At 39.8% G+C, this 22,209-nt stretch overlaps 1 protein-coding gene across 1 annotated transcript; it reads left to right on the forward strand.

Moving 5' to 3' along the window:
- Positions 1-14,968: 14,968 nt before the first annotated feature.
- LOC109168598 lies at positions 14,969-18,960 on the forward strand. The gene is made up of 5 exons (XM_019317650.1): positions 14,969-15,246; positions 15,337-16,380; positions 16,455-16,638; positions 16,701-16,786; positions 17,118-18,960. Exons 1-5 carry the CDS (start codon positions 14,969-14,971, stop codon positions 18,958-18,960), a joined length of 3,435 nt encoding a protein of 1,144 aa, XP_019173195.1.
- The last annotated feature ends 3,249 nt before the right edge of the window (positions 18,961-22,209 follow it).

A 22,209-nucleotide genomic window follows, 5' to 3' on the forward strand; every position in this document is an offset into this window, starting at 1 on the left:
TGGCATAGCACCCCGTACACTTATGATATACTTTGGGATGTAATGAGATATTACCTCTATTATATAAGCTTAAAATGTCTTAAAAATCTGGGGTGTTACAGTGGTATTCCATGACCGTGGCCATCCCCTATTTCAGGTGGAGGAATTCTTCGTACATGGCTGCCCTTATGTGTGCGGGGTAGAACCGTCCCCGTAGTCGTGCCTTTAGGGATTCCCAATTGAATCCCGGTTCTTGCCTACAAGCAGGTCCTTCGTGAACCCACCAAAGATCGGCTTCATGTCTGAAGTAGAATGAGGCTAATTCTACACGGCGTTCAGCTGTTCCTCCAAGCATTCTACTACCTTGAAGATCTTGTCGAATCTCTGGATCTATTCTTTGAGGGTTGTAGGGTCTTCTTCCCCTGAGAAGATAGGTGGGCGATGGCTCGAGACTTGGCGGGCTATATTTGAGTTTCCGTTTGGCGGTGGTGGTCGGTTGTTGTTATGGAGGATGGCGTTGCTCAGCGTCTGGGCGACCTGAGTCAGTTGTTGTAGGTTCTGAGTTAACGAATCATGGACAGAAGGCTCGGGGGTTCTCGACTGACTCCTTGTCGGTGCCATTTCGGTGTCTACAGGGTTAACACTGATTACAACGGTAAGTTAGGGACTTGTATCCTTACCTTGACGTCATAGGTTTATGGGGGCCTTTAAGCTAAGTACAGAATAGATTAAGGGAGAGGTTAAGCAGATAATGTTAGATAAACTCACAACCTTACCATGTGTCCTAGACTTCCTAGATCCTAAGTATTTAAGCACCTAGAATTCAAGTCTAATATCCTAAAGTTCTTTCCTAAGTATCTCATACACTTAGAATTCAAGCCTAACGTCTTAAAGTCTTATCCTAAGGGCATTGTCCTAGGGTCGAACTTAGGCTCTGATACCAACTGTAACACCCCTTAATTTTAAGATATTTAAAACTTATAAAATAAAGGCCAATCTAATATTTAAATCTCAAACAGAGCATAAGCTATCCATAAGAGTCGGGGTGCTATGCCACACCTAGGTTTGAGATCCTAGATGCACAGGCTAAACTAACCAAGCATAGTTAATCCATAAATCGATATTCAATTACAATCCAAGGCACGCAGGCCATCTACTATACTAGAACTAATTAAGCTAAGTCCAAGGTTCTGACTAGCGCGCTCCATAGCTAATGCTCATCACCTGAAAAACATTCGGTGTAACAACCGTCAGCGAATAATGCTGGTAACCCATTCCAACGCATTAAGTACAGTATAGGTATATATAAGAAACTCATTTTGAAACTGGAATACATATATACTTACGAGACTCTAGTTTAAATCCAAGATCAAGACTCAAGATACATTAACAGACTCAACAGTATAGAATAATCATAAAGACTAACATGCGTCCTAAGAACACGTTGCGAGACATAACAGACAAATAGGCATATAAATAGAAAATAGAGACAACAAAGGCATTCAAGACAGTCAGCAAGTAATCAACAAAGCACACAATCCATCTTCCAACCTTATACCAAGTTCCAACCTTGTAGCTCCCCTCCGTCCTTATATCAGTTTCCAACCTATACCTCCAGGCCACCCTTATATCACCTCCCCTTATTCCTCTGGGCAACTACATGCCCCACTGACAAACCACCTATCAACCACCGACATATCAAGATGGTGCCGCAGTGCCATTCGCATGATCCGCACCTCTAGTGCCAATATCAAGGGGTCAGCGCATATAGCCCTAACATGACACCGCATGATTTATAACCTGACCCATGCTCAATGGCAAGCTAGTCGAAGGTGGGTTTGTGCCTTTAGCACAGTAACCGCTTTGACTATGTGTCCTTTTTGTACTCTCGGATCCTGTTGCTAATGTCTTGAGATCGTCCATTGTGGTATTCTTTCCTTGTTATTAAGCTATTGAGCTAACGCTTCAAGATTTTCTCTCTTTTACATCTTCCTTTGGATTTCACTAGTGTTGATCTATTGCTTGAAATTAACTCCTTATTGCATCTTTATTTGGAATCCGTTAGTATTGAGTTATTTCATTGAGATTATTCTTTGTTGTATCCTTTTCTTGGAATTCGGTCCACAGCTTTTGTTTCACCAGACTTTGTTTAATCTTGGAACAATCGTGACTTTGATAATCATGACTTTGGTTGTAACCAATAGTACGTACTCTCGAGTTTCAAGATTTGAAACCCCTTACTTTCTTCTTCTGTGGAGTTAATTTCCTTCAAATCAAGTGTACACTTATCTGGTGAATTCAAGTTTGTTAGTTCAGCAGTTGCATCATTTAGCCTTGTTATAATCCTTGAAAAGTGAAAGTTAAAAAGTTGAAAGTTGAGAGTCAAGTGAAAGTTGTTAATGTGATAAGTATAAGAGTTATACCTGTATCTTGTTTGTGTGCCTTTGTTGTGAGTGAAGAGATAGTTCATGTCAAGCGTTAGTGATTAAGTGTAGTTCCTGTAACATCGCAATGGCACCAAGAAGCAACGTTTGGATCCGGAACATTCATGGAGTGGATCTTCCCGTCGTCGAGGCACATCAGATCCAAAGAAGCACGCAAAGCCAAAGTAAGAGAAAAGCTAGCGAAGGCGTGACGCAAGTAGAGAAGAAGTCAAGACTTAGACTTTATGATCAAGTCAAGAGCTTTCAAAGGAACCATGGCACGGGGGATAGCAAGGATTGAAGGGAGGCCCAAGTGTAACAAGGAAGAACAAGACTGAAGGGAGGCCCTATCATTGCAAGAAGTGCGAGAAGGATCACCCAAGAACCAACTGTAGTGGGAACTCGATAAGGTGCTTCAAATGTGGAAAGGTTAGACATCGAGCCTATGAGTGCTACGCCTATCAGAAAGGGAATGCCTTGGGTCAAGGACCTGATGAGAGTGGACGTCAGCTGAAAAGAAAAGATCTTATAGTAACCAGTCTGTGACAAGAATGACAAGGGTGGACAAAGGGGCAACCACGACAGTATCAAGAACAAGAGAAGTAGGAAGGAAAATCAAGGCCAAGATGGTGGTCGCAGTAATCAGCCGATGAAGAGGGCTCAAGTGAAGATTGCTGGCGTGGAGTCAGGTACACTCCTAATGAACGCCATACCTATTTAAGTAACATAGTTGATTTTGGAATTCCAACCTTTTGTGACTGTTATGCTTTTGGATTGATAGTGAAGAGACATTTAAAGGTTAGACTCAAAGCTAAAAGTTGAATTAGAAACATAGAGAATTGAATCTTAAGATTGGGTTATTCATAAGTAAGATAGTTCCTTCTATCTTTAAGAAGTTAAGGAAGTGATGAACTAGGGGTTGTGAATTCCGAAAGAAATGAAGTTTAAGATGATAGAAAATGACTTTGGACTTGTAAGGTGTATGAAGGTGAAGAGAAAAGTTGTAAGTAAGTAGTGTGTTTTATGAAGTGTGAGGAATATAAGAATTGAATAAGATAGGAAGGGACAAGTAAAAGAATGTTGATGTATGGAAGATAAGATGTGTGAGAACTCAAAGAAGACCTTAGTGTTGAGATTGAAGAAGTGGTAAGAGCGATAATAATAAGAGAAGTAACAAAGAAACTTTGGGTTAGTGAGTTCTAGTAGTTAGATTGAGCTTAGCGCCTTAGTTATTTGGGTGCTTGTTTGGAAATCAGAGATCTCATTTCTTTCTAGCATTCCAAGAAAACTTCTAAGCCAATTCTTGAAATTCTTGCCATATTTTTGAAAGCTTCCATTCTAAGAAAACCGATCCGTTCCTTCTAAGTTTCGGGATGAAACTTCCTATAAGGGGGATAGAGTGTAACAACCCAAAACTTTATTTCAAAAATCCAATTGTAAGAAATTCCAAAATCAATTATTTTCATTCCATTAAAAATTTTTGCGATTGATTGGTGTTTGAATAAATTATTTTGAACACATTTTAAATTAATTCAACACCAAAACTTATTTTTAATCCAAAATCATTAAATTTTTAGGTACTTCGCGTACCAATTTTTAAATTGAGAAACCAATCTGAGTGAGACCGGGAGAAATCTGAACCAAGTGTTTGTTTAGAAATCATCTTTGGAAAAATCCATTTTGACCCCTAAACTATTTAAAACCACCTTTCTAGACATTGGTCCATGAAGCTTGGTAGACCACAACCCTCCAACCCCTTTGTCTGATCTTTGCTAGAAACAAGCAAATTTACCCTTTTTCCCTCCTCCAATCATGAGCACTTCTCCTAGGGTTTTGGACCCAATAAAATGCCTCTTTAGCTTCATTGTGTTCTCCTAATCTCTTCCTTGTTTCCCCTCAAGCTCTTGGCTGCCAAAATAGTAAGTATTAGCATTCATCTCCTCCATTCATTTTCCATACTAAGGTTCCATTATCTCTTAGCTTTCAATCTCTGAGGTTTGTTTAGGCTTGGCTTGTGATGTTGTTTGAGGTGTCTAGGTGATGATGGAGTGGTGTATGAGAAGAGTGGATGCTGAGATTCACACAAGGAAGAAGAACAAGAAGAAGAGGCAACAAAGGTATAACCCCATGGACTCTCTCTTCATTTTTGGCTATGTGAAGCCTAGATTTTGAATAGAAAAGAGTAGAAATGTTTTTTGTTGTGTTTGATCTAAGAAATGACCTATTTCTTGTTTATGATGTGTTGTTAATGTTTGGAATGTTTTGGACTTGCTTGAAAGTGTTTTTGCAGATGAAGTGAATCATCTGGTGCACACAGATGAAAGTAGCGGCCCTAGCTGCGACCCATCCAGGGGGCTGCCGGCTAGAGCAAGGGCTAACCGGGCCTAGGGCACGGCCCTAGGAGAGGGCCGTTTCCTAGGCCCGGCTATGTTACGGCCTTCAAGGGGCGGCTCATGAAGAGCCCCGCCCCTGGTCCATGAGTATGTTCTCTGCAGTGGCCGGGCCCTTGTGGCTCAGCTACGTGTCGTTTCGGGCCAGGTGTCCTTGGCCCTTGTGGCTCGGTACCTCGGGGTTGACTCGACACACGTTTTGGCTTTGATTTCATTGAATTTGGACTAGAAATGAGCATGTTATGAAGGATTTATTGATGTTTTTGCTCCACAGTATGTATGTTGAAGTTCACTGTAATGAGAAAATGCCTTGCTTTGTTGCCCTGATGATTATTTATGTGTAGTAGAGAAGCATGATCACTTAGAGAGTAATATTTATTAGAAGAGCATGATTAGAATGTGTTGCTTGATCAATGGGATTTGGAGTATAATGTGATGTTAGAAATATATAGAATTTGACATGTTGCAAACCGAGCATGATATTGTATTCTTGAGACCTTTATGACCTATTTATATGAATTGGAAGCATGTGGTTTAGTATTTGGCATTCCATGTATATCATGTTTCAAAAATGCATAAGTGACCAACGTGAGCCTAAGTATTATTTTCCAAAGAAAATCTCATTCCACGTAGAGCATCTTTATCTTATCTTTGAGAATAAATTGAGAAGTATGTGTATGTCTTTTGCATAAGTTAAGTATTACATTTATGAAATGCATGAGCAATATATCTATATATATCTATGGTGAGGAAACCTTGTTTTGGAGGACCCGTTTGGACTATGTCCTCTCGGATGAATTATTATGGACATTGCGGTCCCAGTACTTGTAATGCGGTGTATTCCCACGTTGCGAGGTTGGAAACTGCCCGTCAGGCTTGAAATCCTGGTCAGGGGGTGTGCACGCTAAAAGTTCGATACCTGATTCCACAGAGTTTGAGCATAGAACCAAGCAAGTGGTTTTGTGGGCAAGTTGAGTATGTGGCCGGCTAGATTGCCGAGCCGGTTAGGTCCATTCACGATTCGTGAAGACCTACCTCCCCACGAGTTAGAGGTTCCGTTGTTACGGATGTGGCGGATGCATGAGATTGCACCGTACGCTAGGGCTTCGCTGCGGCGGAGTACCTGCCTTGCACAAGAAGAGAAATGAGAAGTATGAGAAAGTTTGAGCAAGAAAGAAATCGAATCAAGAGACTCAAGAGAAAGAAAGCGAGTCATTGCGACTCTAAGAAACCTCCACAGAAATGTATTCTCTTTTATAAACGATTGTATGATTATAAGTATAGTATTACACGAGATTGCATTCGAATACAGTATTGCACGTTATTGCCATTGAGTATAGTACTTCCACGAGTTCGCATATGAGCACAGTATTGCATGAGTTTGCATAATGAGAATGGTTAGCCGGGTTTGTTTATGAGTATGATTGCTTAGTGCATTTTGAAGCCTTATATATATCCAGTTTGCATGATGAGAATTTGAAAGCATGAAGTTAGTTTTCGTATTGATTAATAGTATGAAATTGCTTGTAAGCATGAGTTCGTTATGATGAGTTCGTTGTGATATTTATGTGTTGGAATTTTCATGATGTTAAGTCATTTGTATTGAAGCATGCCTGTCGACATTATAGGTTGTAAGCATATAGAAAGTTTGTAATGTATATAAATTGCTTGTGTGATGACATTTTTGATTATGTATGTGGTCAAATGTTTTTCCAAAGTATATTCTATAGTACTTTACAGGGTTGAGTGTGGTTATACTTAGCTCTGTGCTAACGGGTGTTTTCCTATTTGTCTATGTGTTGTTTGTAAAACCCCTTTCAGGTGGGCCCAGCGTTGAGAGGTGATCGAGTTAGACTAGTTTAGTATCTCTAGTAGTCTGAAATCATTGTCTTTTATCATAATGTTACATGTTGGATTTATAGACTTATGTTGTATTGATGATGATTGATGATGTAGACATCGGGGTGTCTTTTTCCCCCTTATGACTTTTAAATCAAGTTTAATGGATGTTAGTTAGTTATCTTTATTTCTAGTTCCATCCTTAGCCTGTGCAATCACCACGGAGTGGTGGTTGTGGTGGTGACATTCCCACTAGTTTACTTATTAAGTTGTTTATCCGCTACTTAGTTTATGTTAATTGTGGTTTAGAATTGTAATTAAGATTTAGAAAAGTGGGGTGTTACAAATTGGTATCAGAGCGGTACGAACCGCGGGAGACTTAGGAAGTTTGACTCTTAGGGTTGAGTATAGAAATTCTAAGTGAAAGCCTAGGAAGGACCGAATACGAAATGGCCTCTAAGTTGAAATCCTAAGTAGGATAAGTTAAGAAGATGAACTTAAAGGAAATCCTAGGAAGGATAAGATTAAGGGAAAAAGCCCTAAGATATGAAAGTTGAGATAAGAAAGCCTCGAGTTCAGTGGTTAAGTGTGAGATACGGTGTTAAGAGAAACTCTAAGTATCAGTTAGGAACGCGGTGAGGTTGTGAGTTCCCTTGCGTTTGTGTTACGTACTGAAATTTAGTACGCAACGGAAGAAACCTTTCGAGCAGGCTTCCTGGCTCCAATCCGTATTCAAGTTACGGTAACTCCAAAAGAAAAACAATATAACAAAAGAAAATGATGAAGAACTCTTCAATATAATTGACTAGAATAACAATATATTTCTCTCCTCTTTCATCTTCATATACAATAACCTATTTATACTAATTTACTAATACCTATAATAATTAACCTACCAAAGTTATACTAACTATACAAGGTAATGAATTATATACACAATTTCCCAATGCTAATTTAGGCACAATATTAACTCTCCCACTAATTAAGTTGTACCATCCTAATTAGCCTACAAATTCTAGAAACTTATATAATTACATTTAAGGGCGTATCACTCTCCAACCCTTCAAAAAACACCTTGTCCTCAAGGTGTATGTATGGAAATGGGCATATCCATGCCTTGATACTGGTTGATTGATTTGACAAACGTGGACATCATAGAAAACATGTTGACTGGATCGCATTGTAACAAAATTCCTTGTTCGAGTTATGATTTGGACCAATTTTGGAATCATTTCTACAGCAAAGTGATGAAAATTTCCTCCAAAGGCATTGATGTGAAAATTGATTCTTGAAACAATTGGGGAGACTTAATATGCACAATTGTAGTTGTTGTTTTATCTTTAATTGGTGCTTCAATTTGGGCTGAATCCATGCAGAACGTGATGTGTTCTCCCATAGCATTTGGTGCAAGATCTACTTCCTCCTTAGTAAAAATTTTAATTTCTTCTTGATTGGCTTGATTAGTATAGTCCTCACCAACAATTGCACCACAACTCATGTCAACCACATTATCACCAATCTCTTTTTCGATTATCAATTTCGCATCATTTTCCACTTGAAGAGTAGGAGTTTGATGATCTATTTCCCCACATGTAGCCATTATTAATTCTGCATCAGGAAATTCTATGTCTAAAACACAACACCCATCGTAAATATTTTGGCCATGAAGAGCTTGTTTGGCCATGAATGCATCCAAAATATAATCAAACCATACCAAAGCTTGGAAGGTATAACTCTCATCCTTCAAAATATGAATATATTGTACGGGTCCTTTCGTAGAAAAGATCTCATATAATACAAAATCATCAATGGAATACCATACTTGGTGTACAGAAACCAATAAACATCTAGTAGTATATTCCATAATAATAATTTTTTTAAAAAAACTCTTTTTTTTTTTGATTTTTTTCCTTTCTGTTGCCTTTTTTTTCAAATTTTTTTTCTCCTTTTTTTTTTTTTTTGTTGACTTCGTTTTCTCCCTTCTTTTTTGTTTTTTTTTTTTCTTTTGGTCAATTTTTTTCACTATTTTTTTTCACAAAAAAAACAATATAAATAAAAATAAAAAGATAGGGAATACTCTTACCGATGGACTCAATGAAAGCACCAATTGTTACGTGATGCATCCATAAATACTCTCAATGAAAGCACCAATGTTACGTACTGAAATTTAATACGCAACGGAAGAAACCTTTCGAGCAGGCTTCTGGCTCCAATCCGTATTCGAGTTACGGTAACTCTAAAAGAAAAATAATATAACAAAAGAAAATGATGAAGAACTCTTCAATATAATTGACTAGAATAACAATATATTTCTCTCCTCTTTCATCTTCATATACAATAACCTATTTATACTAATTTACTAATACCTATAATAATTAACCTACCAAAGTTATACTAACTATACAAGGTAATGAATAATATACACAATTTCCCTATGCTAATTTAGGCACAATATTAACTCTCCCACTAATTAAGTTGTACCATCCTAATTAGCCTACAAATTCTAGAAACTTATATAATTACATTTAAGGGCGTATCAGTTTGCTTATCTGTTATGTGCTTTACCAATGTGTTTAAAGTGCTTTTATCTTTCTTTTGAAAGTAAAGTAGAGAAGTTATCAGTTAAAGTTAGAAGTTGAGGCTTTGAAAGTTAAAGTTTGAAAGTGGAAGTTTTGTAAAAGTTGCTAATATGAAAAGTATAAGAGCTTATACTTGTTTCTTGCTTATGTGCCTTATATGTTGTACGCCTTGCTTTAAGAAAAGGAAAGTTAAAAGCAGTTAAATTCTTGAGTATCTCGTTGTGTTCATTGTGCCAATCTTCTATTCTAAATCCCTTGTTGTTGATGGCATGATAATCCTTGATTTTGAGCTTTTGGCTATTTTCTTGTACTGTGATCTCCTGATTGCTCCTATTTGGTTTGGAATGTCTATTGGAACTCTTTGGAGTCTAGAGCTGGGTATTTTAGGCTTTCTTTGATTGAGTTTGGATCTTGAATTATTTGAAATAATCTATTCTTGATATTCCTATGAGCTATTTTGAACCTGTTGATCCGAATGCCTATTAATTCGTTATAAGTATTCTTGTGAGCCTTTCATTGGATTGCATGCTAGTATAATTAGTTCTTGATGCTAGTATGACCTTGTTGTAAGCTTTATTCTAGGAATCTCGTTGGATTTGACTTGAGCTTATTATCCTTGAATCCACAATATAAATCCTAAGCAAGGGCTCTATCAAGACTCAATCACAGAATTACACATACGATTATCAAAGGAGCCAATTAATAAGATATTGCAAGGAAAATAGGTTTTGTGCGAGACATGGGTTACCTCGTAGCCTCAATTAATCCTCCCTTGGCTATTAAGGTTCTTTTCTACGATTTCCCTCCGATTGATCTCCCTAGGCTTGGTGGTGGAAATTTTCCCGGGAAATAATTTCGTGTAATACAACTATGGGTGGTAAGGGTTCTAATTGCTTTCTAATCCCCCATTTATAGAGTTGGCAATCCTGATTAGACTCTGAATAACAAAGACCTATGTCCTACTCCTAATAGGTTATAGGTCTAGGATCCTTAATTAGAATCTAACTGGTGAAAGGTCTACTCTCTTTATTCCTGATAGGCTTAAGACTCCAGTTTAGGCAAATGTCCACGATTCATGGTGGACCATGTTAATTAGTTAAAGGGACTCCTAATTAAATTAAATCCTTTCTACTTATTATTAACGGAGTTAATTAAATAATTAATGCAGGATTAAATGCCGTAACCATGTCGACAGACTAATGTATGGTTATCAAAGGACCAAGACCCCTCTTCTAACACCCACACCATGTCCGTCTCATGGTAAAAGGCGAAGAGGAATAAGTTAGAGTGCAACTCCGTTACCCGCATCCCCATCACCGGCTACCAAACCGATGCTAAAACCTGCCGCATAAATTCCACCTTGATTAGTTTTGCCGTCAAGAAACGGCTGACCACAGAATAAACCAGCGCCCCATCACCCGGTGCCGGCTGGAAGTTATCGTCGGCCTCAACACCCTCTTCTTCGTCTTCGAGAACCATGTCAGCCCAGCGTCCTGACAAGGCCTCTACCCTCCATCAGGCTGCTGCTGAGACACGCCCGCCATGTCGCCAGAAGCCCATCGTCGTTCGGTTCGATCATAGAAGCCAGAAGTCGAAAACCCTAGAAGGAAGAAAGCTAGAGAGAAACCCTAATTAAGGAGAGAATTAATTTTTATGTTATCAAATTCTTTAATCTAAATAGTGTAATAATAGCTTGGAAAAATCATATTCTCAATGGAAAGCTTAAATCATTCTTGAATACGTTGTCTAGGAAGGTGGTTTTCAAGTAAACTTCGGTTTCACCATTTGACAATCGATCTGCGTAGGTGTGTGCACGAATTAGTGGTGGTGTATGCGTTAGCCTGGCAATGGAACTTTGCATCATATTATTTTTTTTTGGTACGTTGGTGTGTGCATTTGTGTGATATGGCGTGCGCAAATTTCTGGCAATGGAACTTTGCATCATGTTGTGGTTTTTATTATTTATTTATTTATTTATTTGTGATGAGATGGTGGTTGCGTTAATGTAGGTGGGCGTGTGCAAATTCTAAGAGTGCTTTGATGGGTTGTGGGGTGTTTTGTGGGGGGCGTGTATGGGCATATGTTTTTGATTTTTTGGTGTGTGCGTTACTTCATTCGGGCGTGTGCATAACACTGTGTTTTAGGTAAGCATTGCAGTAGTGGGCGTGCATTTTCTGCTTTTAGGCTTGTGCGAGTTTATTGGAATTACATAACCAACAAAACCCAACTATATGAATCTAATTTTTGTATAGGCGTTTGCAATTTTGTTTTTTGTTTTTTTGTTGTTTTTTTTTTTGAATTTGCTGCATAGGTGTGTGCACGAATTAGTGGTGTCATGTGCGTTAGCCTGATCAGTGTGTGCTATATATATGTTTCAAAATGGTTATTGATGAGATAGGGAAGTTTATGCGTTTATCTCTCAATGATGCAGAACCCAGTAAAGGAAATGATAATGGTCAAAATTGTGTTATGGATATATCCCCTGGTAGTACAAAGTATTGGTTAACAGAATGTGGCCCATGCTTCAAACCAGTTGTTGGACAGTGACCGAGACACTTTTCGCTTACGGTTCTCTTTTAGGAAGCGTGGTCAAAAGATTAGATAAACATGGTCGTGTCGAGAAATGATGGAAAGAATTAAAATGCGGGAGTGAGAACCACCTCGAGTGTCGTACTCAAGGAGTGATAAATTGGAAGCATCAAGTCAGTTCTATAATCAGGTCGTTTGGATTTGAGGTTCTTGGTTGAGGAAGGGTATTAACAAGTTGAGTTGGAATAAGAGAGCAAAGCGAAAGAGAGATAGGAAAGCTAAGAACAAAGGAAAGGAAAACGGGCTCAGATTGTGTTTCGATTGCATTGCACGGGTGGTCATACCGAAGGTTGAATGATTAGAGAGTATTTTGACACTAGACAAGAGGAATGGCGTCACTAGTGTGTAGCCGATCCGCTCTATACGCCTCTTGTAGGAATTCTTATTCTCTACGAGACATTCTATCGAACACCTTGCCTACATTCCTTTCTGAACCTTGCCCTCTCGGATCGAAGGACATCAACTGCAAGAGACGGGGGCTAGGATTGTGTCTCAATCTCTTGACGACACAATCCCTCATAGATCTACAAGCATGTGGTGCACTCACATACAAGAGTTTTAATAAAATTACTCTCCCAACGAGTCATACATGCCAACAACATCAAAAATAAAAAAATCACAATACGAATCAATCAAATGCAATCTAAACAACAATCCTTACCCCTAGAATTTTAGCCAAGCATAATAATGACCAAGATCAAGCAATAAGAACTAGATGAAATACAAGAAATATGTAAAATGAGAATAAGGTTTAGATTTCACCAAATCCAAGCTAGATTCCTACAAATGGTGGTGAGTAATTAGAGACCCAAGCCACAAAAGCTCTAGATCTTCAATCTCTCTTCCGAAGTATCTAAATTTGAGGCTAAAACCGTATAAAAGAAAAGAAGAAAACTAACTCTACCCTAAAGGTTCTCTCTCGAAAAAATGTAAAATGTTAAACTCCAAACCCCCCTTTACAGATCAGATTTTCGCATTAAATTAGCCACATTCGGCCTCCCATTCACGCACGGCGTCACGCCATGACGCCGACGTGAATGGGGAATTAATCTCCTTTCGTGTGAGCTTTGCGCGACTCTTTAAAATCTTATTCACACTGCTCTTCACGCCGTGAGGAGGGGCGTGATTCGGAAATAATTCCCATTCCGTCTCTCTTCTCGCGCGTAGTCTTGGTGTGTTCGGTCCTCGTTCGTTCGCTTGTCTCAGCCTTGCCCATTTTGACCTTTTTACCACGTTTCCTGTCCAAAAAATACCTGAAAAAGTACAAAGTACAATTGGGAAGGTATTTGTGAGCTAAACTGTATCTCTAAGATATTTTACTCTAAAGCGTAAGACTTTTATATGAAAATACGCACAAAACTCCTATAAAAGGCTCCTAGAAACTAGCATATTTTGAGGCTTATCAGACAGGTATTTGATACATTAGAAGATGGGATTGAGTTCTATATAAAATACGCTTCAATCATTGGATTTGATGTGTGGCGAAGTAGATATAAAAAAAATAGACACGGTACAATCTTGAAAATGTATTTGGTTTGCTCTTGGCAAGTCGTCGGTAGATGGGATAGCTACCACAAATCTGGATTGTCATCACCGTTATTAGAGCTTATCTAGTCTAGAGTTATATTCTATCAGTATGTCTTTGTTGTATAGGACTCTGAAGTTATATATCTTGTAAATACTTTATAGTTTGACACATAAACTGAATACAATTATTACGCTTCTACATTCATCTGGTATCAGCTTCCAGGTATGGCCGATAATTCTTCTGTCTCCGATAGCCGTACCGTCACTTTTGCGACTTCTTCTGCATCGCCAGCGACACCTGGTGAGCTGTCGTAGGCTCCCAAATTAAAACCTTACAAACGTAGTAGCGGGAGTAAGGATCGATCCCACGAGGAGTAACTAGTTTAACTTTTGTGCTCAAATTAAAGATAGGGGGGTTTGGAATATATCGAGAATAAAGATAAAATAAAAGAGAATTTAAATAAACAAGAAATTTAATTGAACGAATAGAGCAATGAAAATAATATATCGAAAACACTTATAATAGGAGACCTTGGTTAGTAAAGATCCACCACCGGAATTCAACACTGATCATTGATTAATAAAGTAATTAATATGCAATTGAATATTTGTCGTGAAATTATTTCATTTCTGTTTTCCCTTAGTTGTAGGTAACTAAAGCACAAGCGGTTTAATTACCCCTAACTACTAAATAACCTAAGACAAGCGCTATAGATTTAATTTAATAGCAGCAATAGGAACTAGGAAAACCGACAAACTAAATAACACAAGCACAAGCGGTTGCATTTAATTTAGGAAAATATTCTTCCCGAGTCCAATTATCACTAAGCCGTCAATAATTAACCCAGTTGCTACTGAATATTAGAATAATTTGTAGCACAACATTATCTAATATAGCAAATAACTATATCAAATAAATAACTAGTAGGCCTCCCTAGCAATTAAATGACACAATTATTTCAAATAACTTAGAAGAATATTTAATACTCAAATGCATAAAAAATATATAATAAAAATAAATAAATAACCTTACAGCGTTGTGAACTCCGGGGCTTCAATTCACTAAACCAAACAAGAAATTAGCCGCGAATGGGCATTGATAACAACCTTAAAGAATATTCGAGAGGGGAAGAATGAACATTTTACAATAGGAAACTCCTGCTATTTATAGCATTCTAAAAATAGGTCAAATGGATTTCCACCACCCAATTCCTAATTTCTTGCCTCACGTCCTGAAGACATCTTCCACTTCCGCTATAATTTTGCTCAACCTTTACAAAACAAATTGAGGGGAGGATATATTAGTACATAATGTTATATATATATATTATATTATATATATAAAGTGGACCTTTTATATCTTTATAATATATATATATATATATATATATATATATATATATGTACTAGCACGTACTATATATTAATAGTATATTCTATATATTATATATTATATTATATATATATGTTTAGTTTGTGCGTAATATATATATATATATATATATATATATATATATATATATATTAGTATGTATTATATATACTATATATTATATTATATATAAAAAGAACTAATTATTAGATAATATTAAATAACCAATGCAAAATTATTATAAAGATGTACCTAAAATATGAGTGTAAAATGTGTCTATCAACACCCATCTCTCTTCAGGGTGCGCATCACTTTGTTTCATTGAAGCTTACGTCCAAGAACTACCTGTTTTGGCGTACGCAGTTGGTGCCGTTCCTCCACGGGCAGAACCTCATCGGCTACGTTGATGGTTCTCTTCCTTGTCCAGTGCAGTTCCTTTCCTCCGTTGGTGGTTCAACTGTTGTCCTCAATCCAGCGTTTGGTGTCTGGACGCAGCAAGACCAGACAATCCTATCTATGCTCATATCTTCTCTTTCCGATGAGTGCATGTATTTTGCCGTCGGCAAAGATACCTCCCGAGCAGTCTAGTCCGCTGTTGAAGCAGCACTTGGGTCCTCCACATGGGCACGCTCGCTCAGTCTTCTCAGCCAACTTCAAGGCTTGCGGCAAGGAGACTCCACCACCGCTGAGTACCTTGGTCGTGCTCAGGTCATTCTTGAGGAACTGTCTCTCGCCGGCCGGCCATTGTCACTAGATGAGCAGAACCTTTATGTCTTCAGAGGTCTGTGGCCGGAGTACCGAGCACTTGCATCTTCTCTTACAGTGAAGGGTACGGCGGTGACGATCGGACAGCTAGGCGACTACTTGACGGCGCACCAGTTTATCTGCACTGATGATGTTGACGGCGCGGCTCGTGGTCTGCTTCCTGCGCCGGCTGCTATGGTGGTTTCCCGTTCTGGGCGTGGCAGCGGCAATTGCGGCGGTGGTGGTCGCTGGAATAATCGGAGTGGTGGCAGGCGTGGAGCTCCGTCCGGGCGTGGTGGTGGTCGGACTAATCTGCCCAAATGTCAGATTTGCAGTGGGATTGGCCATACTGCTATATCCTGCTTTAAGCGCTATTCTGATGCGCCAATTCCCCAGGCACACTTGGCGCAGTCTACTGTATTAGAGGAATCTCCTTTTTCGCACACCTGGCTACCGGATACAGGTGCTACGGACCACGTTACCCCGGATGTGGGCGCGATGACTGGTGTGGATTCGTACAACGGCGGTGATACTCCCCGTGTCGGAGATGGCTCAGGTTTGGTAATCTCGAGTGTTGGCCGTTCTTCTGTGCCAACTCCCTCTCGTTCTTTATCTTTGTCTCGTGTGTTTCTTGTTCCCGGCTTGTCGCATTCGTTATTGTCAGTTCAGCGATTTGGTACTGACAACAATGTTTTTTTTGAATTTCACCCGTCATGTTTCTCTGTGAAAGATCGCGTAACCAGGGCCGTCTTGCTTAAAGGTGGGAGTTCCGGTGGTCTCTATACACTTCCTGTCTCGCGTCCCGTGGCTCTTTTGTCAGCGAAATCGTCGCCGAGTGTGTGGCATTGTCTGGTTGCTCATGAGTCTGGTTTAGTTCATTCGAATACTTTATGTTCTGCTGTCAAATGGGGAAGTCTTCCCGGTTTTCGCTTTCTCGTGTTAGTAATCATAGTACTAAAATGCTTGAACTTGTGTACACGGACATTTGGGTTCCTGCCCCTGTTTTATCCAGTGATGGTTTTAAGTATTTTGTTTTATACATTGACGATTATTCTCGTTATATTTGGATTTATCCGATGCGTTTAAAAACTGATATTCATGACATATTTGCTAAATTCCGAGCTCTTGTTGAGCGCCAGTTTTCCTGCCCTATTATTTCTGTTCAGTCTGATCTTGGGGGTAATACAAAAAGCTTGGTAAGCTTTTCTCTACTTTGGGCATTTATCATCGTCAGTCTTGTGCGTATACGCATGAGCAGAATGGGCGTGTTGAGCGTCGGCATCGGCATGTTGTCGAGACTGGTCTATCTTTACTCGCTCAGTCGTCCGTTCCCATGCGTTTCTGGTATTTTGCGTTTGAGGCTGCTACTTTTTTGATTAATCAGCTACCTACCTCTGTCTTACAAAATGTTAGTCCTTACTGTGTTGTGTTTGGTCGGCCTCCGGATTACTCGTTTTTACGTGTTTTCGGTTGCTTATGTTTTCCTCAACCCCGTCTTTATAATCGTCACAAGGTCGAGTTTCGGTCTTCCCCATGTGTGTTTCTGGGCTATCCGGATTCGTTCCGTGGGTATCGATGTCTTGATACTCGCACTAATCGTGTTTCTGGGCTATCCGGAGTCGTTCCGTGGGTATCGATGTCTTGATACTCGCACTAATCGTATGTTCATCTGCAGGCATGTACGGTTCGATGAGAGTTCTTTTCCCCTTGCCATTCTTGTGCACCCCCCTCCTACGGTTGCAGCTCCGTCATTACCGAGGGGTGTCTCGGCTGTTGCCCAGCCTATGCCGCAATCTATTGTCAGTGATGTGCCTATGCCTCCTGTGCCTACTCCGATTTTTGGTACGGTGGCGGCACCGGTTCTCGTGCCACAGCGAAAATGGGCTCGGGTGCAGCCTAGGCCTCGATCTCATACTATGGAGCTTCGTAACACGACTCGGTCCGCCCGTGCTGGCCAGGCTTTAGCTGCTATTGTGACTGCTGATGAGCCTACATGTTATTCGCAAGCAGTTGCTTTTCCCGAGTGGCGGGCTGCCATGGACCTTGAGTTTAACGCTCTCTTGCAGAATGACACTTGGCGTTTGGTACCATGTCGTCCCGGTCAAAACATTGTGGGTTGCAAGTGGGTTTTTCGAGTTAAACGGATGGCTGATGGCTCGGTTGAGCGTCATAAGGCCCGTTTAGTGGTGAAGGGGTTTAATCAAGTAGTTGGAGAGGACTTCTTTGACACTTTTAGTCCGGTTGTGAAGCCCACTACGGTTTATCTTTTGCTTGCTTTAGCCGTCTCTCGGGGTTGGACTATCCGCCAGTTGGATGTCCATAATGCCTTTCTCAATGGGCATTTAGCTAAGACTGTATACATGCGTCAGCCGCCCGGATATGTTGATGAGCAATTCCCTACTCATGTGTGTATTCTGCAGAGGTCTCTTTATGGCTTGAAGCAGGCTCCTCGGGCCTGGTTTCGACGGTTACATGATTATCTGCTCAAGATTGGTTTTCGGTCTTCCAAAACCGATGTTTCTCTTTTCATTTATTCGAAGTCTGACTGCCGTGTGTACTTGCTCGTTTATGTGGATGACATCCTTATCATGGGTAGTGATTCTGCACTTGTGTCAGCTTTGTTCAATCATCTTGCTGGTGCTTTCAAGATTCGGGACTTGGGTGCTCCACGGTTTTTCTTGGGTATTAAGACTGTGGCCGTTGATGGCGCGTTAGTGTTGTCTCAACGTCGCTATATGTCTGACATTTTGCGGCGTGCGGGAATGGAAGACTGTAAGCCCATTCTTACTCCTGTTTCTACTACGAAGTCGGGGTTTCCTGCCGAGTCTGACCCGTTGCCGGATCCTACTTTGTTTCGCCGGCTTGCGGGTGCTCTTCAGTACTTAACTATTATTCGTCCTGACTTGTCTTATGCGGTTAACAGGTTGTGCCGGTCGATGCATGCTCCCACGGTTGCTCATTGGATTGATTTGAAACGTGTGTTGCGCTATGTGAAGGGTACCTTGCAGTTTGGTCTTCGTATATCTAAGTCTGATTCCCTTGTTGTCCATGCTTTTTCGGACTCGGATTGGGCCGATTGCCTGGTGGATAAGAAATCTACAAGCGGCTTTGTTGTTTACCTTGGCAACAATCTGGTTTCTTGGGTGTGTCGTAAGCAGAAGACTGTTGCTCGGTCGTCTACTGAGGCTGAGTACAAGGGGCTTGCAGATGCGTCAGCTGAGGTGTCTTGGCTGGTTTCTTTGTTAGTTGAGATGGGTCTTCGGCTATCTTCACCTCCTCGGTTGTGGTGTGATAATTTGGGGGCTACCTATCTATGTGCGAACCCCGTTTTTCATGCTCGGACGAAGCACGTGGAGATTGACTACCATTTCGTAAGGGATAAGGTCGCTTCAGGGAACTTGGCGGTTCAATTCATCTCTACGAAGGACCAGTTGGCTGATATCTTCACGAAGGCCCTCGGCTCCTCCCGGTTTTCCTTTTTACGTGACAAACTCAATGTTGTGTCCTTACCTCCTTGAGTTTGAGGGGGCGTAATAGAGCTTATCTAGTCTAGAGTTATATTATATCAGTATGTCTTTGTTGTATAGGACTCTGAAGTTGTATATCTTGTAAATACTTTATTGTTAGACACATAAACTGAATACAATTATCACGCTTCTACATTCATCACCGTTATTTCCTGCAAATAACCTAGCTTAATGCACAAGCAACAAAAAAGGTCCAAACCCACAAAAATATCAAGCGCACAAACCATAATAAATTTTTACTTAGTGTGCAACATATTCCACTACGCACTCACGCTATGACTATCATGCACATAGCAAAAAAGTGGTAATGCACATGACATGCACACAACAAAATATGGTAGTAAAGACCGCACACGCTACAGGCCAACAGAGCTCATTCGCACATGCCACATCATTGGGGCACACACCTAAAGAACTAAGAAAAGATATATGGGCAATAACCTGAATTTGGTGCCCACTAACCTAAATTTGGTGCAAACACACCTAAAAAAAAAAAAAGTAGTCCTCACAAAACATAAATTGAAATAACGACCTACGTTAATGCACATTAAAAAAAACGCAATTAGAAATTATTTTTTGTGGAAATAAATAGACAATATTGCTTTGTTATATGGGAAAATTGAAAATGTAAACAAGTGGGATAAATAGACTTTGGTTTACTTAAATTTTTAAAATTTAACTACGACATGTTTTTGTTATTTTCAATGTTAGTGTTTTGGTTAGATAGATAAACCCCAACTTTGTTATTGGCTTTATTATTATGGCAAAGTAGTTAGGCCGTGTTAGAGTCTGTCTAAAGTTTAGAAGATGAAGACCTGATTGATCAGGGAATGCATCAGAAGCTTATGTGAAGACTAGAAGCTGACAAGAAAACTGATTGTCTAAGGAGCGTATGCGCTGGCAGAAGGCAGTTATGCCATGAGGTGTTTTTACAAGAAAGACCTTGGTCCTCTTCTCACCTCAAAGGGGTATCTATGTAATCTTGCTAACAAGTAGTTTGACGTTACAGATTACGGATACCTCCCTGAAGTAGAGACTATATATTCTAAAGTGCTGATTCATTGAATGGTTAATGAATCAAGAAGAAAGTACTTGAACATTACGTTCTCTCTCTGGTTTGAAAAAGCTCTTCTCAAGACTGGTTATTCATGGTGATTTGAGTTGATGAATTTGAGAAGAACATTCTGAGCTTAAACTAGTGGACACCAAGATCACGCAGCTCTTGGATGCAGTGGAGGATCCCGTCATGAAGCGGACTGCACTAGAGACTGGTCTCCATGGAAGGGACTTTCATGGACCTCTGAGTGCGTAGATCTCCGACTTCACAATCCACTAAGTTCAAGGTAGATTGGGTACTTACCTTGTATTGTATCTTGGGTGAGATTGTACTTTTCCACCTTTGTACATTGAAGTTGAGTTAGTGGATTGGACGGATCAGTGATGGCCCCCAGATGTAGATACGCATTGTATTGAACTGGGTAACCAAATCTTGCATTGCCAGTTTACCTTTTCCACACTTTACTTTGACTGGTGTTTTCTCTGTTTGACTATCTGGTTGATGATCTGCGATTGTTACTACACACCAACTACTTGTCAAGAAAAGTAGGTAATAAGAGTTAGTTAACCAATTCACACAAAATTACATGTGGTATCAGAGCTTTTAAGTCTAAACAATGACTTGATCCAAACGGGAAAGCTTTTTGTTGTGTTTTGGTACTTCATCTCTGCATTTTTTTATCTATCTGTTTGTGTTTCTCTCTGCTTGTGTTTTGGCTGGTTGTCTGAGTGTATCAGAATGTTGGAAAACACGAAACCCCCAGAATTGGATGGTCACAACTACTCATTCTGGAAAGCTCGAATGGAGATTTATCTCCAAGCACAAGGAACAAGGGTATATCGAACCATTTTCACTGGATGGAAACCCCCTACTGTTCAGAATGCAGATGGAACCACATCTGCAAAACCCATGGAGGAATGGACTGAGGCTGAAATAACTACATTAGACCTCAACAACAAAGCCCTGAATTCAATTGTCGGATCTCTGCATGAATCTGTCTTCACTCAAGTTACTGGTGTGAAAGAGGCAAAGAAAGCTTGGGAAATTCTTGAAACCCGTTATGAGGGTACCAACGATGTAAAGCAGTCTAAACTTCAGATGGTTCTGTCAGAATATGAGGCACTGGGTATGGATGAAGATGATAATATCTCTAAATTCCACAATAGAATTCAGAGTCTGATGAATAGAGCTGCTATTCATGGTGAACCGTTTCAAGAATATCGTGTTGTCAATAAGATTCTAAGATCTCTACCCAAAAGATTCCGGATGAAAGTGACTGCGATCCAAGAGAATGTCGGATGGGAAAGGTGAAGCATAGGAGAATTGATGGGTATTCTTCATACGTATGAACTTGAGGTTCTGACAAATGACAATCTGAGTTATAAGAAGCGTGGAAAGTCACTGGCATTCATCACCGAAACTGAGCAAGAATCTGACTCTGAAGAAGTCGAAGATGAATCCCTAGCCCTTCTGACAAAGAACTTCAAGAAAATCTTAAAGGGATTCAAGCGCAGAAATCAAGGGCAGTTTTACCGAAATCAATCCAAGGGTGAAAACTCAGCAAATCAGAAACCTGGATCAACTTCCTCCTCATCAAAGACTGGTCAAAGCTCTTGTCCTAGTCAGACTAAGAACACGTCAAAATCTACAGGCAAAAATCTAAATAGGTCTGTTAAGTGCCGGGAATGTGAAGGTTTTGGTCACATACAATCAGAATGTGCAACGTACTTAAAGCGTAAAAAATCTATGACTGTTGCAACACTGATTGATGATGAAGAAGAAGATACAGATCAAGTGTCTGATGAAAATACTGGAAATTTTGTTGCTTTCTTCACTACGACGGAGATTCAGTCAGAACCTAATGAAGACGATGATGAGGCTTACATGTCTTCGGATGATTTTGAAGAGAAACATATTCAGTTGGAGATGGAATTTGCTAAACTTGTGGCTAGTTGGGAACAATTGGTGAAAGTCAACAAGAAACTAAATGAAGATCTGAAACAACGTGATGAACTGGCAAAGAAATTGAACACTGATTTAGTTTCTAAAGACGATATTATTTATCAGATCAGATTACGGGAAGACAAGTTGATCAAAGAATTGGAAGATCTAAAGAAGAAAATCAAAATGATGGATACTACTTCTACTCTAGACAAAATTCTGGATTCTGGCAGAATGTCAAA

Source organism: Ipomoea nil, unplaced genomic scaffold (assembly GCF_001879475.1).
Source record: "Ipomoea nil cultivar Tokyo-kokei standard unplaced genomic scaffold, Asagao_1.1 scaffold3210, whole genome shotgun sequence".
In the NCBI taxonomy this organism is placed as follows: domain Eukaryota; kingdom Viridiplantae; phylum Streptophyta; class Magnoliopsida; order Solanales; family Convolvulaceae; genus Ipomoea; species Ipomoea nil.

Excerpts from the sequence above, each read along its gene's own strand:
- LOC109168598 (XM_019317650.1), top strand. The coding sequence starts at position 14,969 with ATGTGTCTATCAACACCCATCTCTCTTCAGGGTGCGCATCACTTTGTT. Across the intron at positions 15,247-15,336 it reads TCTCTTTCCGATGAGTGCAT|TCTTCTCAGCCAACTTCAAG; the intron begins GTATTTTGCCGT and ends ACGCTCGCTCAG. Across the intron at positions 16,639-16,700 it reads GGGGTAATACAAAAAGCTTG|AATGGGCGTGTTGAGCGTCG; the intron begins GTAAGCTTTTCT and ends ACGCATGAGCAG.